At 43.6% G+C, this 17,031-nt stretch overlaps 1 protein-coding gene across 2 annotated transcripts in view; it reads left to right on the forward strand.

The window, feature by feature from the left end:
- DSCAM (DS cell adhesion molecule) overlaps positions 1 to 17,031 on the forward strand; it is a 1,046,690-nt gene that overhangs the window by 715,215 nt on the left and 314,444 nt on the right. For both annotated transcript variants that reach the window (XM_085621230.1, XM_085621231.1), the window contains exons 13-14: positions 2,455 to 2,551; positions 14,263 to 14,391. In XM_085621230.1, coding sequence (XP_085477356.1) covers positions 2,455 to 2,551; positions 14,263 to 14,391 — 226 coding nt within the window. The remainder of the gene's footprint in view (positions 1 to 2,454; positions 2,552 to 14,262; positions 14,392 to 17,031) is intronic.

Raw genomic sequence — 17,031 nt, forward strand, 5'->3', positions numbered from 1 at the left:
GTTAAACATGTGATCTTGCTCTCACAAGGTACCCCTGCAGGTTTCCGTGATGGTCTCTAATTCGCATTACAGTCTCTGAAAATACCCTTTAATACTAGTGTATGTATTCAAAGTTTAATTAGTTTGAACTTTTTGAAAACAGATGTTTGTTTTCGCAGCGCCTGTGTTATATATAGTATTGCTTAGTCTCAGACTTTTTCTGAGTGTGTTAATACAGCGTCTCTCCCCTCTGGACCCATCTTAATAGCATCCCTTTTTCCTTCTCCTAAAAATCACACTTTCTGTAAAATGAGAACATCATTTAAAAATAAATAAAATAGTTGCAGAATTTGTGAAAATAGCCCACCCCTCTCCTAGTTTAACTGGCTGCCTCGTAGCTAAATACACACACTTACCCTTCTCTGATGATTTTCTCACCTGTGAGAAGCTTTTTATAGGCATTTTTATTGGCATCTTCAGGCTTACTCTGAGTCTAGAAACAGTTTGGAAACTTGCTGAATCACCAAAACGTTCAGTTGATTAGAGTTCATGTAGTTTAGTCTTTCCCAGGATCAGTTGGCAGCAATCTCTCTAACCAACTGGCACACACACACACACACACACGTGCACACACGCACACACACACACACGCACACGCACGCACACACGCACATTCAATGGATATAAACACACACCCTTTCAAGATTACAACACAAACCCCCTCAGAGCATTCTACCCTCTGGCACTGCAAATGGTGCCTCTGCACAGCCAGCGACTGAATAAAAAAAAAAAGGTTTACACATGCTTCACAGTTGAATCAAAATCATATCTGTTGACGAGAAATTAAGAGGGAGAGAGAAGGTAAGAGGAGAGAGAGAGGGAAAATGAAAGAGAAGAGAATTTAGGAGAGGAAAGGTGGAGGTAGATGGAATGGCAGAGAGGAAGCAGGAGGCAGAAACATAGGGAAAAAAGAGAATCAAAGGAATGTCATCATATAGCAGGGTGGAAAAGAGACAGAGAGCAAGAGAGAAACAAACAGAGAGAGAAAGTGAGTCTGTAGGTGAGAAAGAGATAGAGAGAAAGAGAGAGAAGAGGCGAAAGAGGGTAACAGACAATCATTAGATAAATGCTGCAACTCTTGCCAAAAGTTCACTTGTTACATTTATTATTTTGTTTCAGTCTTGGCCTCTACGTTCACTATCAGATAAATTCCTTATCAAAACTCAGCTGTAAGACCTGCACTAAACACATTCACCAAGGCACTCCCTCATAGGAGCTGCCATTTACAGAACCAGTGATGTCATAACATAAATATCACCTACAGAATCACTGGCTGAATTCTGAATCAAGTTATTGTAGGAGAATGGATCACTTGTTGTGTATTATTACCAGGGTCTGGGTCTTGTAGCTGTCTTAAAAGAACCCTCATTCACATAGTAGGTACCATGGCGGTATATCTTGATTATCTGCCTTTTTTTACCTATGTGAAAAGCATCATCATTGGGTCTTTTTTTCTATGCTTTCCTCCTCCTGGAGGCAGACCTGCTGGTGATTATAGCAATGACCAATGATGGTGAAGGTGTAATTAAAGTGAACTTAAATTACCTCCATCTCTCAACAATGCGTTTTAATCAGCTGGAGATGGGGCAAGGGTAAAAAACTCAGGGCGGTGCATGTCTAGAAGTGCTGCTGTTCCATAGCACACACTTTTTTAAAAAGGTGAGTGGTCGACATGTTTCAGCCCCTTCGGTGCTCCAGAGGGTTGTGGGGCTTTCTTCAGGACCAGTGGCGTGCACACTACCAAGTTGTAGGTGTGCAAATGTAAATTATTGCACTTGCCCTTCTTCTCTGATATTATTGGTCTTTAGTACCTATAACTTATAGTTCAGATTTTTTGCTTCCTCAGGGATCACACGGAGGCCTCCTCATTAACTCGAGGAGTCGAGGTCACGACTTGAGCTTACTCCGTCTGTCCTGCTCCGGTCATTCTGAATCAACACACAGAATTACATGTTAAAACAACATTTTAACTCTTCCTTGATGTTTTATCACTTGCATGTTTGTTTTCGTTGAAGAAAAAGGGATAATGTTATATCCTACTTAATTGAATAACTTGTAGTCCAGCCCTGCTGCCACTAGCTGCTCAGCCAGAGCGTGAGATGGTCATAGAATGTTAGTGTGCCTGTGATGCATGGAATGCCTGGGTGTCTGAGTGGATGAGTGTTGGCAGTTGAAGATGGGCTGAGCAGCTAGGGAGGCTGCTCCTGGTGGGGCTGGTACCACACTAGGCTGGCTGGAGTAGAGACAGATGTAACCTGAACTGGAGACTGAATAAAGATGGCTTAAGAATACCTCCTGGCTCCAGGTGTCTTTCTACAGAGATCATAACACGTGTACTGTCTGTTTACCTGTGTAACTTTAAACCAACTACATTCAGCTGTTAATATTAATATATTTTTTCTTCAATTTTCTCAGATTCTTCCAACAGTGAGAGAGGACTCCGGATTCTTTTCGTGTCATGCCATCAATTCTTTTGGGGAGGACCGAGGAATAATCCAACTGACAGTGCAAGGTATGGGTGTGAAGATGGAATAAGCAGGGCCCAGACAGTAAAGTAGTGTGTGAATGCGCAGGTAAAGGAGGTAGGCATGAACTTGATTTGTTGGTTCACTCCTGGGACCTGATCACAATCACAGGGGCATAGCTATCAGTGGGGCTGCAGGTGCAGTGGCACTGGGGCCCAGTGGTCAGAGGGGCCCGGTTTGCCCCTATCGGTGTATATTTTTACTACCAAATCAGGGGATTGTGGGGAGGGGTGCATTTTCCTTGCTTGCACTAGGACCCATGACATCCTAGCTGCACCTTGCTACACCCCTGTCTAAACCCAGAAAATGTAAAGTTACTATTATTGTGAACTATTTTGTGTTGAAGGTCGAAGGTTTGTGCTTGTTTTAGGTACAGAGCTTCACTTTTGTTTTTTCGTGAAGATAGGGAGCATACTACCCTCACGCATGTATAACTCACACACATATGAAGACAAGACCACTATTGTACATGGGACGGATGTAACCTTTTTAATAACACCAGGACAGAAACTTCAGAAGTATCAGGGAGCCCATGCCCAGTTTAACTCGAGCAGGGTAAATCCAGAAGCAGGATAGCAGCATTTGTTCATTGCATTTAATTCTTCAGTGTAGATGCATTTCAGTATTATATTTTCAGGATAATGGCCATTACTGTCACTGACTTTCTGGCCATTTCACGTGTGTTGAATTGGGAAAATATGTTCCAACAGATGAAAACACCTGTTGGCCGAGCTTACTGTTGGAATACCATCTCTGTTGGACTGTCCTGTGTGAAATAGGGATGCCCCTTTTCTTGAACCTCTCCTCACTCCCCACCGCCAGCACTGTGATACATTTGGTTTTAATGAGCCCGTGTGCTTAATTTGAGCCGGTGGTTTCTGGAACTCAGCACCGGCACTTAATTGTCAACACCGGTGCTTGTGACAGTCTGCCACAAGGTGGTGCTGTGCCAGCTGATTTAGAGATGACCACAGCAGTTACTTGATAATGCAATATATAATAAAAATTACTATTCCCTGTAACCCAAGCCATTCTTATAGCTTTTGGGGGCTTGAAATAGTCTGACTTGTCACACTTGTAAGAGTGTGATGGTTGGTAGTTGCATTGTTATTATCATTGGCAGCATGGCAAGGGCAATGCGTGGTGTAAGCTGCAGTGGCTTCTGACAAGAGAGCCGTGGCACTTATGTTTTTTATAAATTAAGCACTGCCATACACAGACTGTTCACACTGCCCATTGTTAGACTTGTGACAAGCAGGATGTGAGAAGTACTGTGGAGGGGCACTGCACTTCAGCCTCTCCAGCTACATTGCCTTCTTCAGCAGAGCGGCCTTTATTGCTGCTAACACCGATCTCTCAACTAGTCCCTAGTTTGTTTACTTTTAAAATGGCTACCTTCATCAGGTCCATGTTTACAGGAGGACTCCAGGATTAAGGTCAACTTCATGCACAGATGTGAAAGACGCTGCCGCCTAGTGGCCATTGCAGTAATGTCTTTCAGGAATCACTGATAAGGTCCTACTCCATTCCCAAGTCAATGGAAGTCCACATTCTTTGATATTGATTTCGCTCGTGGATATCACTGTAGTACTTATTTATTTATTTATAGTATTTGTAGAGCGCTCTGCAACCCTACGGGCATCCTGGCGCTAAAGTACATACAGCTGAGAACCCTATGGAAGGAGAGGACAGTGGACTGATCGGTTAGATTTTTGTCTTTTTGGAATATTTAAAAAATTTTGGAGAGTTTTTAGGGAAAAGCCATGTTTTCACCTTTTTACGAAAGGCCATCAGTTCGTTAGTTTTCCTGATGTCAGTGGGGAGCTTATTCCATAAGTGCGCTGCGGCTATACTGAATGCTCTTCCCCCACAGGTAGCTTTCTTGATCCTAGGAATGCTGATAAAGTTTAAGAAGGAGGATCAGAGAGACCGGGTCGTCTCATACCAGTTGAACTTTTTTTGGATTGGTCGGGGGCCTAGCCCATGGACTGCCTTGAAGACAATACATAAGGATTTTAAACAGATCCTCTGGTGTATGGGCAACCAGTGGAGATCAGCCAGGGCAGAGGTGGTGGAAGATCCTCATTCCCGAGAGAGTGCCAGTTTGGCTGCAGCTGCCTGGATACTTTGGAGTCTAGAGATGAGATAGGCAGGGGATTCTAACAAAAGGGCATTACAATAATCCAGGCGGCTGAGGATGGTGCCCCATATTAGCTCTAGTCTGCGGGGGCAGGAGAGGTAGCAGTTTTCGCAGTCCTCGTAGCAAGGCAAGGCAGCAACTAACCTGCTTGTTGACGTTAGTCTCAAGACTCAGAGTGTCGTTAATAATGACTCCGAGATTCCTTGCTGAATTCACAGGGATAGGCAAATCTCCTAGCAACTGAGGCCAGAAGTCTATAGGTAGATTTGTAGGGATTCTTCCTACTACACAGTGCAGTATTTCAGTTTTTTCACTGTTAAATTGTAATGAGTTCTAGTTTAGCCAATGTGACATTTCCAACATGCAAGTGTGGAAAGTCTCCGGTGAGTTTGCATGGGCTCCATCAAGAGAGATCATTAGCTCAGTGTCATCTGCGTAATTTATCACGCTGATGCCGTGGCTTTTGATGATCCTCATCAGGGGTTGCATATAAATGTTAAAAAGTATGGGACTGATAGCAGACCCCTGTGGGACCCCGTGCGGAAATCTAATGAACTCTGATTGATATGGCGGAATGGCTACTGCCTGCCATCTATCCGTCAAGTAAGATCTAAACCAGTCCAGCGCGACTCCTTCAACTCCGATGTTCTTTAGTTTTTTTATCAGGATGCCGTGGTTCACCGTATCGAAAGCGGCGGACAGATCCAGCAAGATGAGGATTGCTGATTCTCCCCTGTCCGCCCTCATACGTAGGTCATCCATGACTGTCAGCAAGGCTGACTCAGTTCCATGAGATGGTCTGAAACCAAATTGCTCCTCTTCCAAGATGTTATTGGTTTCTAGGAAGAGGGCTAGGGATCTGCTGACCCATCGCTCTATGATCTTTATCGGGTATGGTAAGAGGGATATGGGTCGGTAGTTCTTTTGGCAGTTAGGGTCCAGATTTGGTTTCTTTAATAATGGAGTAACAACCGCCAATTTCCAGTTTCTTGGTACGGAGCCTGTATGGAGGGATTGATAACAGAGCTGATGCAAAGCCGGGAAGATATCAGCCTCGAAGTTCTTGGCCATTCTATGGGGAAGAGGGTCTAAAGGGGACCCTGATGACGTGTTAAGGGCTGTTTTAAGAAATTCCTGTTTTGAAGGGACCACAAAATTATCCAAAGTAGCATTCGGAGAGGGGTTTCTAACAGATTCCACCAACTCATCTCTGTTTTCTTGGCTACTATTGTCCTGCATTGTGGGGATAGATTTACTATTCATTCCCTCAACTATTTTATTGATTTTTTCCTGAAAGAATACTGCTAGGCTGTCACAGAGTTCTTGTGAAGGCTGAATTTGGCTGTCAGCACAAGCAGGATGGGAGAGCTCTCTAATAATCTTGAAAGTGTCACGAGACTTATTAGAGCTTTTAAGAATAAGGTCTGCGAAGTGGCTAGTTTTAGCTGTAATAATTTCCTTCTTATATTGTACAATAGTGAGCCTCCATCGCCCTTTCTCCTGTTCTGAATAGTTTTTCCTCCAGAGCTTCTCCGCCTTTTTGCAGATGTTTTTCAGTTCTTTCAGTTTATCCGTGTACCAGGGCGCGGAGGGTTTACCTCTTCTCTTGATTGTTTTCAGCGGTATGATATCATCAAGTTTCTTAGTTATCTCATTACAGAATGAGAGATAGTTTGTAGTAACATCGTTCTCAGGATTGAACGAAGTCCCAACCTGACAAAAGTCAGATTTACCTTCCTCTTTCCTTTTCAGCAGATTCCTCCAGTCCCGACCAAGAAAAGTTCTGGTCTGTGCCCTTGCGGGTCCTGTGTGTGTCAAGATATGTATATTAAAAATAAGGAGGTGATGATCTGACCAACCTACTGGAAGAGTTGTATCCATGGTCATTAAATCTTCTGCTGCGAATATTAAGTCCAATATGTTACCCTGTATATGTGTGGGGGTAGTTATCCACTGTTTCAGCCCTAGATTGTGACAGGATTGAGTGATGTTATACAAAGCTGTGCGTAATTGGTCTTTGTCCCATATATTGAAATCACCCAATATCAGCAACCTTCTGTGGGAGATAGAAATATTGTTTATGACAGTGATCAATTCCTGCTGTTGTGAGGCATTAAAGTGCCCCGGTGTCCTATAGCAAATAAGGGCCGTAAGGCAATGTTCAGAATCGTGTTTTATCGAAATCCCGAGGATTTCAACACATGAGATAGTGTCAATGTCCAGAGTTGTAATGTTTAGCTCCTCCTTAAAGATGATCCCCAAACCTCCTCCTCATCCCGTATTTCTAGGTTTATGAGTTATCTTATATCCTGCAGGACATGCTGGACTAGCTCTGATTCTGATCCCGCAGCCATCCATGTCTCAGTTAAAAACAGAATGTCCAAATTATTGGACTCAATTAGAAGCTGTATTTCAATGGCGTGTTTTGGGAGGGATCTAACGTTTAATAGTCCGCTAATTAGTTTACCCTTAGTGCTAGGCTTAGGTCCCACATAGGTTGGTGGGAGATAGGTCTTGTCAGAACTTAGATTGGGTTTCAATAGAGATTTGGGGAGGAGAGGGTTAATGTTTGGTAGCCATCCTTGGCAGTTGGGGCATACATCGTTGTCCTTATGTATTATATTAGGGAGTAACCGTGGGCATTTGGCTCTGTCTGCCAGGGGGTTCAGCAACATAAGCATTTCCCTACTATATCTGAGCACCTCGAGGGACGAACTTGGACATATAGGGAGGGGGGCCCTAGGCCCGGCCTTGGCGCAGACGAGCTTGCCTTAAGCGCGCCTTCGTCGCGCATTCGTCGCGCCCGCTGCGCTTCTGGTAAGGACACATGCTTTATAGTGGTGGAAAATAGGAACAATGGGGGCGTGGCTATGGTTGTGGGCGTGCCTCTGGAAACCGGCCAATCACGCTACTGCAACTGGGAATCCCTGCCCGCGTCAGCTGTGTTCAGTCTACTGATCGAGGGGGATAGTGCAGAGACGGCAAGTAAAATCAGGTAACAGTTCAATGTATTTTTAAAAGCAATCAGTTCCCTACTCCCGGCTGTGCCTCAGGAGTCTCAGCTGTAAGAACGCTGCGCTCGAGATCGGCGTGCGTTATAACACAAAGGGGGCGTGGCTATGGTTGTAGGCGTCCCTCTGGCAACCGGCCAATCACGCTACTGCAACTGGGAATCCCTGCCCGCGTCAGCTGTGTTCAGTCTACTGATCGAGGGGGATAGTGCAGAGACGGCAAGTAAAATCAGGTAACAGTTCAATGTATTTTTAAAAGCAATCAGTTCCCTACTCCCGGCTGTGCCTCAGGAGTCTCAGCTGTAAGAACTACTACTTCCATGTAGGCACTTTAATAAACTGGGTAAAAGAACCCTGTTTGTTTAGAAACGTGAGTGGTGGATTAGTAGTTTCCTAGTCCTTCTTCCAAATAGTTATCGCAGTAAAAAAAAACCTTTTCATTCATTTATTGTAGTTGAGAAGCAAAAGAGCACTTTACAGAGACCACTTTTATTGCAGCAGGAGCACCTACAACACAAGGTGTTATACACAGAAAAGTATTTTCTGGCCAGTGCACTACATGGATTTAATTTTTTAGACAACATGTTTAGTGTGATTGTGCTACTGAATATCGACCCACTTAATTTTCTGGTACAAGAATGTCAAGGCCTCAATATCGAGGGACAAAGTAACAAAAGGTAAGTGCATATAGGAAAGTATAGGTTTTCTATTCCTAGCTCCACATCTGCATTCCCAGAAGATTTACATATATCGAGAAGGTAAATATATGTGGAGTTAGGTATAGAAAACCTAGGCTTACTTGCATGCCGATATTTTACTTTCACGAGTTTGTCCTCGTTATTGAGTCCCATTGGTAATCTTGTGTTGATATTAATGTTGCACACAGTTTACAGTTACATCCTGTTATACATGCCTACAGTGTGAGGAAGAGTGGGCATAAATTACCTGATCTGCAGAACTTTAGGTATATATTTGAAATCTATTCCTACATTTTGACTAGATTTCTAACTTGTTTGGAGCTTTGAAAATTCCTCCGGTTTCCACATGGAAATGCTTGTAAGTCAGTGCCTTTCATACGTACTCCTGTTCTTGCATGTTTACTATTGATCATCCATAGGTTGACAATCGGCTTGAGCATGCCTTTCTTACTTCTTTCTCCAGAAGTAATTTATTCTTTGTTACACTGGACCCACTTTTGTCATTTCTGTGACTCATCATCCATCGTCCAGGCTGACAGGTGGCTTTTTGTGGACCTACGTTATAATGGGTATGCAAAAAAGTTGTTGCATCATTGATAACTGATTTGCCCAGAATTATGCTCCTATAGGGTCAAATTAGAGCTCAGCTAGCCAGATTCCAAACGTATTTTTTTATCCAATAGACCCCATTTTCTTCTTCCAATGGTGAAGGCTCTGACTACTTGCTGCAGGCTCAAGGAATACATTCAGAATTACTTGCTCTCTTGTTGGAGCCCCAGACCCCTACAAGGGATAAAGTAGCCAAAGAAACTGTTAATGCGTAATCACAATATTCCCTTGTGCTATGGTTTGGCCATGTAAGACATCTTGTGCTGTGTGATATTTGGAATTTGGAGACGGCGCATACCAAACTTTCCTCAGTTAGACACAACAGAATGATGGGATTGGAGCTGAGTGTAGTTTGTGACATTGAAGCACGAATTGAAATGAAACCGCAAAACAACATTTATTGGATCTGTGCATGATGCACTCCTGATGACATTTACATGGACACCCTCTATAAACATTGAATATTTGCTCTATATTAGAAGCCTGTTTTCAGATTGACTACGAATTTCAATCAGTAGTTGTCACTGTGGTTATTAGAAAATATGTTAAAAATCCAATCATGACTGCCTACAGCCTGCAGGTACACACTGATATATTTCACAATTAAGTTCAGTCTATGTGTAATGAAAACTTCATGATATAGGACAGCAAATAGTATAATCAAGTTTCGGGATTAGGGATTTAGGAATGACTGCGCCAACGATGGAAACAAAAGTAAAATGACTAGTGATCAATGCCAAATAGAAAGAGGTAATGGTTGTGGGCAACAAGAAGACATCAAGAAAGATTTACTGACTTAGGTTCAGTTTACAGCAAATTGTTCTAGGTAATGCCAGCTGGGCAAAGGGGCTAGCTAATTACCCCTGTTTGGCAAAAGGGCTAGCTAATTACCCCAGTTGGGGGAGGAAGAGGTCATAAGGTTCTTCTGAAGATGTAGTGATCACTTGGTAGGTACTCTCTTGTAGTCCTATGTTGTCAAGGCAATAACTGGACGTTACATAGGGATGAATTGTGAGAACATTGAAACAATGAACAAATTAAAGTTTCAGAAAACAGCTGACTCTGATAACTCTTTCGGTTACATCACGGACACCTATTGCACCCTTGAAGGAAGAGCGTGGTCTGGACTGCCTTGAGGTGCACGTAGAACTCAAGTCAATGTGACTTTTGATTCATCTGTGTATCACCGCCTTGTGACTGCCTACCAGTGGCACCTTCATAGACTTGGTGTACATGTGGCACTTGCCGCAGATAAGTTATGCCAGCATGTGATGATTGGCGAAGAGTCCTACTTGCAGATGGTAAAGGAGAACTAACTTCTAAATTGTATGTTTATTTTGGGGTTTTACTCAATAAACACATACATTCCAATACAACACAATTAAAAAAGTACACAAATAAATATAACATGTACAAAATTGGAAGCCAATTCAAGGTTAGAGCTCAAAGTTTGTTACTGCTAGGCTAGCCCTAAGCGTTTCCTTCGCATTTATACAGAGCACAAAAAGTTGCCTATACCAAAGACAATAAAAGCCAGCCTCTAGGCTGGGAATGCCCAGGGCTTCTTCCTTGTGTTCTGTAATAAGATGCATATAGTTTAAATGCTCATATGTGATGTTAAAATCTCCCACTACTAAAGGGGGTCTCCCAGCAGTACTTGACAAATGCTGAAGGAAAATGATTGGGGTTGGCGACTCTTTATTCTTGAACAGGGGACAATTATAGGTGGTGTATAGGTTCATAGAAAACCCATAGAGCACATTCTTTGCTCTAATCTTCAAACCTAAAATATCTGAGAAGTTTATGTGTTAGACCTGGCATCCTTGGTGTGGTTTACCCCCTAACATTTTGACTTCAGACCTCCTGTTTTGCTGATTTTGTTTTTGTTGGCATTAGGACTCTGTGCACTTTACCACTGTTAACCAGTGCTAAAGTGCTTGTGTTCTCTCCTTAAAACATGGTAACATTGACTTATATCTAACTGGCTTAGTTATTTTACTTGTAAGCCTCTAGTAAGGTGGCACTATTTGTGCCCAGGCCCTATAAATTAAATGCTAGTAGTTGAAGGTAAAGGAGCACAGCAGTTACAAACCTTCCCAGTGCTCCAAGCAGAACCATCAGGGCGATTCGGCACCTCCCAGGAAAATGATAAGATGTCGACAAAAAATTAGTTTGTCGGTTGACAAAACTTAAGCAGCCAAAACACAAATCCGACACTGCCAAAGTCCCAAGGGATTCTCCAATCCGCAACCTTTACACGAAACTGGATAGCATGAAACGTAGAGGGCCACACTCAATAGTGTCAGAGCCCAAAATAGCACGAACGATCAGGCACACACTACGCCGGTAATCAAACTTTGCAATTTTCATTGAGAATCCGTAAAGAATCCAATTAAGTAGGGACTCTCGCAAGACGTATCAGAGGTGACAGCAAAGCAAAGTACTTACAATTCGTAGAAGAATTTGTAGTAGATTTGTAAAAATAGTAATGGGTCCATAGTAGTAACATCCAGCGGTGGAGGTACAAATCATCTGCCCCCTGCGCAGACCAACTCGTCGCCAATGTAAAGGTCCACTTTTCACGCAGTTAATGAAGTCAGGGCATCTTTATTGAAGAGCAACAGTAAGTACCTCCAGCTCAGCTACACAGCTATCAGCAATTACAGTATCTTTCAAAGAGCAACATTCCAACAAGCTGAGCATTCTATGATATGAAAGATAACTCCACACTTCCCCCCACTTTAAATACACATCTGGGTATAAATACAGGACCTTAGACACTAACTCTTCAGTGCACTTCTGGACCTGTGGATACTCTGCCAGGAATAAGGACTGCTGTGCTGCTGAAATGACTGCTACTCTTCAGGACTTCTGCTCTGAAGGCCAGCTGCCCTGCTCGACTGACTTGCTGCCTGTTGCCCTCTAGCCTGGGTTAGAACTGGGCCTGCATTTGTTGAACCCAGGACCACCAGAGTGACTCCAAGGCCAAGTTGGCTGGCCTCCTCACTTGAGCTTCAGAACAGAAGGCTCCCACAACCTCGACCCCAGCACTTTTGACTTTGCCATCTGTGAGTCTACACTGCCATGTGGTGCCACCCCAGTCTTGGGCCCTTGGATATAAGGCCTAAGGTGCTCTGACATCCTCTGTGGAACTAGCAGAACCGACGCATCTCCTCTGCTGCATAGGGCAACCCCAAGCAGAACCAATGCATCACCTCTGCTGCGTGTCGCCGCAAGGACCTCATCGCATTGCAGTCCGTCGCCCCATTGGAACTGCCGCTGCGCAATGCATCCTTGGCGCATGCCCTCACATCCCTCATGAATGACAGCCTCAAGGGTGACACCACACTCCACATAGCAACCTCACAGCTCCTCGGAACCGACACATCACCCTGACTGTGCGATACATCCTCGACGCCAGACTTCACATTGCAAGCCCTCATCAACCGGATCCTCAACAACGACGCAGGACCTCACCCCGCAGCCTCGACACATCTTGGAACCAATGCATCGCTCCAGCTGCACAACACATTTTCAATGCGGATCTTTGAAAACAGGATGTATGTACTCTGTTCAGTGGGCCTAACTGGCTCTGGCCACAAAAATCCTTAAAATGACACTGAACTCATGAGACCATGGTGTACGTTTTAGGACTGAATTTTGACAGCGCAGCTGTCAATCAAATCTACTGCTAACTGGATAAATAGTGGACTATCTCATCTTTTCCCCATTGGCTTTCTTCAATCATTGGTTTCAGATACTGACGATCCCCTCGTGGCTGAGCCCATTGAACTAGCCATCTCTCATCTCATACGTTTGGCTTTTTTTACTGTATTCTTCCACCTCCTTTACATTGTTAATTTGTTAATTTGTTAATTTAATCTTGTATAGCGCATATATACCGACAGGTCTCATAGCGCTCAGACAGAGAAAGAAACATAAACAACGGAGCGGGCCAGGTCCTCAGGTACTGGGGGGTTTTACAACTATGTCAAAAGCTTCTCTGAAAAGGAAAGTTTTTAGTTTTTTTCGAAAGGGTAAAAGTTCGGGTTCTTTCCGTAGCTCTGCGGGCAACTGATTCCAGAGTTGTGGCAAGAGGACCGAGAAAGCTCTCCCTCCTTTGGCTGTGGAGTTGAAACGTGGGCCGATTAGTCTGCTGGCTTCCGCTGAGCGCAGCGCGCGTCCTGGCACGTATTTGAGTACCCGTTCTTCTATGTACTCGGGGGCGTGTCCGTGAAGAGCTTTGTGGGTGATACACAAACCCTTGAACTTTGCTCTTTGCCTAATGGGTAGCCAGTGTAATTCACTCAGCAGGGGGGTGACATGAGTTCTTCTGGGCAATCTGAAGATAAGCCTGGCTGCGTCATTCACTACTATCTGCAGTTTATTTGTGAGTTTCTGGAGTAACCCAACATATAGCGCATTACCATAGTCGAGTATAGAGACTATAGTAGCATTGCTTCCATTGAACTATATGAGGGACCACTTTACAACTAGGAAGCTTCAATAAATCCGCCTTTTGTTTCTTGTTTGTCTTTACTGTATTTACTCTGTCTGTGTTTACACTTTAAACTTAGACCTATTGGCTTTGCCAATACTTGTTTAAATTCAGCTCTCTGTATATTTTCGTGGTTCCCCTCCCCAATTTTGTAATCAATGTATAAGATGGATGAGGATAAATTGATTCTTTTTACATTGTGCAGATAGCAAGGTAACTCAGCTGTGACAGTTTCTGTGGTTCATGTGTTTTTTTGCCAGTTAATGGCACTTGGTGAATTATAGTTGTGCTGCCTTCGAGGCACTTCATGCCAGCACACTCGGCCTATTTTTTGCACAAGAGCTCAATACATATTCTCCCCACCTCTCTAAGTTTATATTCGAGTGCGCATAATTCTTTAATAACTCTACCCCGATTATCTAAACAACCTATATTTACCAAATGTACTGATACTTCTCCATATGCAATGTACATATAAGGTCATCATATATAGACCGTACTGCACTTAGTCAAAATATTGCTTCTTCACCTCTATTGTATGTCTCAGGTTAGTTGAAGCGACCTTTGTAGCTTTTCCCTCTCTTCCTTGTCAGGAGTGTAGATGGTTCAGATGTGGGCTTCAGTGTGCATTTTGCAAAGATCACCCTTTGCGAAATGTGCTTTAAGGCCATTCATATATGTGCACGGCAATCACATTCATGTAATGTAATTCTGCCCTCTCATTTGATCGCTTGCTTTCCAGAACCACCTGACCCTCCAGAAATAGAAATTCGAGAGGTGAGAGCGCGCAGCATCGCTCTGAGGTGGACGATGGGCTTCGATGGAAACAGCCCAATCACAGGCTACGATATAGAATGCAAGAACAAATCAGGTAAGCTCTTACTACAGAGCAGAGAAACTACACCAAGTGGGTGTTGGGGTTGCCAAGGTGGTTTGAAACCCTTGGCTACCATTACTCAAGGTTTGTAGCTCTGGATTGGGTCCGCATCACAAGTGGCACGGTAAATTGTGGTCCCTGTGCAAGCACCTGCTTGTGCTGGGATGACAATTATAAGTGTAGTAATGTTTATGGATGATGTTCTCACTACAGGGAGTGCTGTACAGTTGAGTTACAACCTAATGATCTTGAGAGCATTCCTATACAAATTCCGGCCCTTGCCTTTTTCCAAGACCCTTCGGGGTTTACACCAACATGTATGTGGAGCAGAACATGGACAAACAGACCTCTGGCTGAATGCAAAGTTAGGTTCGCGCGTCCCAATACAGAAAGTTAATGTCACATATACTCATGGCTCTGTCGTGGAGAGGTTTGGCTGTTTACCTTTCTTCAGGATTTATTTTAATGCTAAATTGACATTGATCCTTGAGTGATTACCAGTGGTTAGACTTATTGCAGACATTTCTCCCATCACCTTTTGTGTAGTTAAGTTAACGACCTAAGTGACAAGGGTCTGCCCAGATGTGTGTCCCTTGCTGACCGTGCCATTGGAACCAAGCTACACCCGACTGAAGAGCCCCAGTCAGCTCAAAGCCGGTCTTGGGTTACTTGTGTTCTGGTTCAGAGAGGACCTGACATGGCAGTTCTGGATGCACTGTTCCTATTGGAGAAGGGCCAAAACTGATTTGCATATGGCTGGGGGTAATTAAAAGTGACATGGTGCTGAGTCAATCACAGGTGACTCAATGCGGCAGCGCATCTGGTTCTTGGATTGCTCCGGCACGGCTCTGTATCACATCATCTCAGACAGGTGCACTGGTTACCAATAATGCAATGCATCCAGTCCAAAGCTCTGGTGTTGGCTCGCAGTTACCTCTAAGACCGGTTTCTTCCTTATTCTTTTAGTAGACTCTTGAGCTCTCGGAAGGCCTTATTATTTAAAATCACAAAGTTTAAACGGCAAAAAAAGGGGAGGAAGGTACTTTTCCTACCCAGTAGCTAACGCTTGGAATGAAATCTCTTTTTATTCATTACATCAGTTGGAGAATCATTTTTGGAAGCTGTTGAAGACCTGGTTGTTCACCTCATTTTAGGGTACTTTTTAGAGTCTTAGGCCCTCATAACGATAGCGGTAGGCCGGTCCCACCTACCCTAGTATGATAGCACCACTGTGCAGGTGGTGGTAAAGTGCTCTTTTCTACTGCAACATGTGCTGGGCCGCAGCACAAGCCACAGTAGAAAAAGTCACTTTGTGCACATCCATGCACCATGTGCCAGGCACCATCTGTCGTCAGGACGCCCCTTGGGGCAGCTGTTTACGCTTTAAAATTCAGTACATTTATTTGAACATGAAAGTCATTGGAAGAGGTTGCTTTGAAGTCCTTTAGAATAATGCAAGTGTGTTGATAGTTAAGCGCTGGAAAGAGATGTTTGGAAGATATCATTTGGGGCGGAATGATCACCGCGCCCAACGTGCATCTTTCAGAGTTTGCGCACACTGCTATAATCATAAAATTGGCACTACTGGCTGTTTTGCAATATAAGAATAACAATAAAACAGAAGAAATGATCATTGACATGCTTTGATCGGTGCATCTTCTTGTGGTATATATTGCCCATATTGAGTGTCTGGTGTTTACAGAACCTATGAAATATGGCTATGGACCTTAAGCGAATATCGAGGTGGTGGCAGTGAGCCCACCCAGAGGAGAGGTGTGAGGGAATCCTCCAGGTTCACACTACTCGCACCGGATGATTGTTTTTGTATCACTGCAAAGACACAGATTGAAACTATTGAAAACAAGAAATGTTGACAACACCATGGTGGTGGTAATTGCATATAAAACTCCAGCAAGGTGATTTAAGAGCAATTTCCATTTCTGGAGCCGAGGATTCATTTTAATAGGGTGTTTATATTGGCAATATTCAGTCCTGGCATGTTTTCTGGACACCTGCACATCCGGTTTTGTAGAAGAGGAAGCACATTGCTTAACAGCTCTATTGTGCATTTTAAGGGACAGTGTCATCCACTCCTGAAGCAGATGTGAAGTTGTTTTTGTTTGATATCTTTTCTAGCAGAGTGAATTGTAAATATAGTGCTGCGGCAAATTAGGTCTATGTTATTCCAAACTGACAGTGCAGAGATATTATGGGGCATATCAGCAAGGGCCGGCAATAATTATCGCTCAGCGCTCTTAGCGTGAGTATAATTATCGCCAGCCAACTCTGAATTTTATCGCGGAGATAGCGTGCTATCAGCAACGCTTATCTCCAAAGCGATAAAATTCAGAGCGCAAGCTGCCAATTGTGAGATTATCACTGGAAATACAGCGACAATCCCACAAGGTTTGGCGATAGCTTGCTGATAGGGATAGACATACTTAGCCATGATATCCACCTTACATAGGATATCATGGCTAAGTCAGAAAAATACCAGACGTAAAAAAGCAGCGTTAACCGTAGTTATCGCTGCTTTTTTTTTTATCTCTAAGAGGGTTAGCGATATCCTTGATAATAGGAGAAATGTCGCTTAGCGACATTTCTCCTATTATTTTACTCTGGTATGCCCCCTTT

This window comes from Triturus cristatus, chromosome 8 (assembly GCF_964204655.1).
Source record: "Triturus cristatus chromosome 8, aTriCri1.1, whole genome shotgun sequence".
Taxonomy (NCBI): Eukaryota; Metazoa; Chordata; class Amphibia; order Caudata; family Salamandridae; genus Triturus; species Triturus cristatus.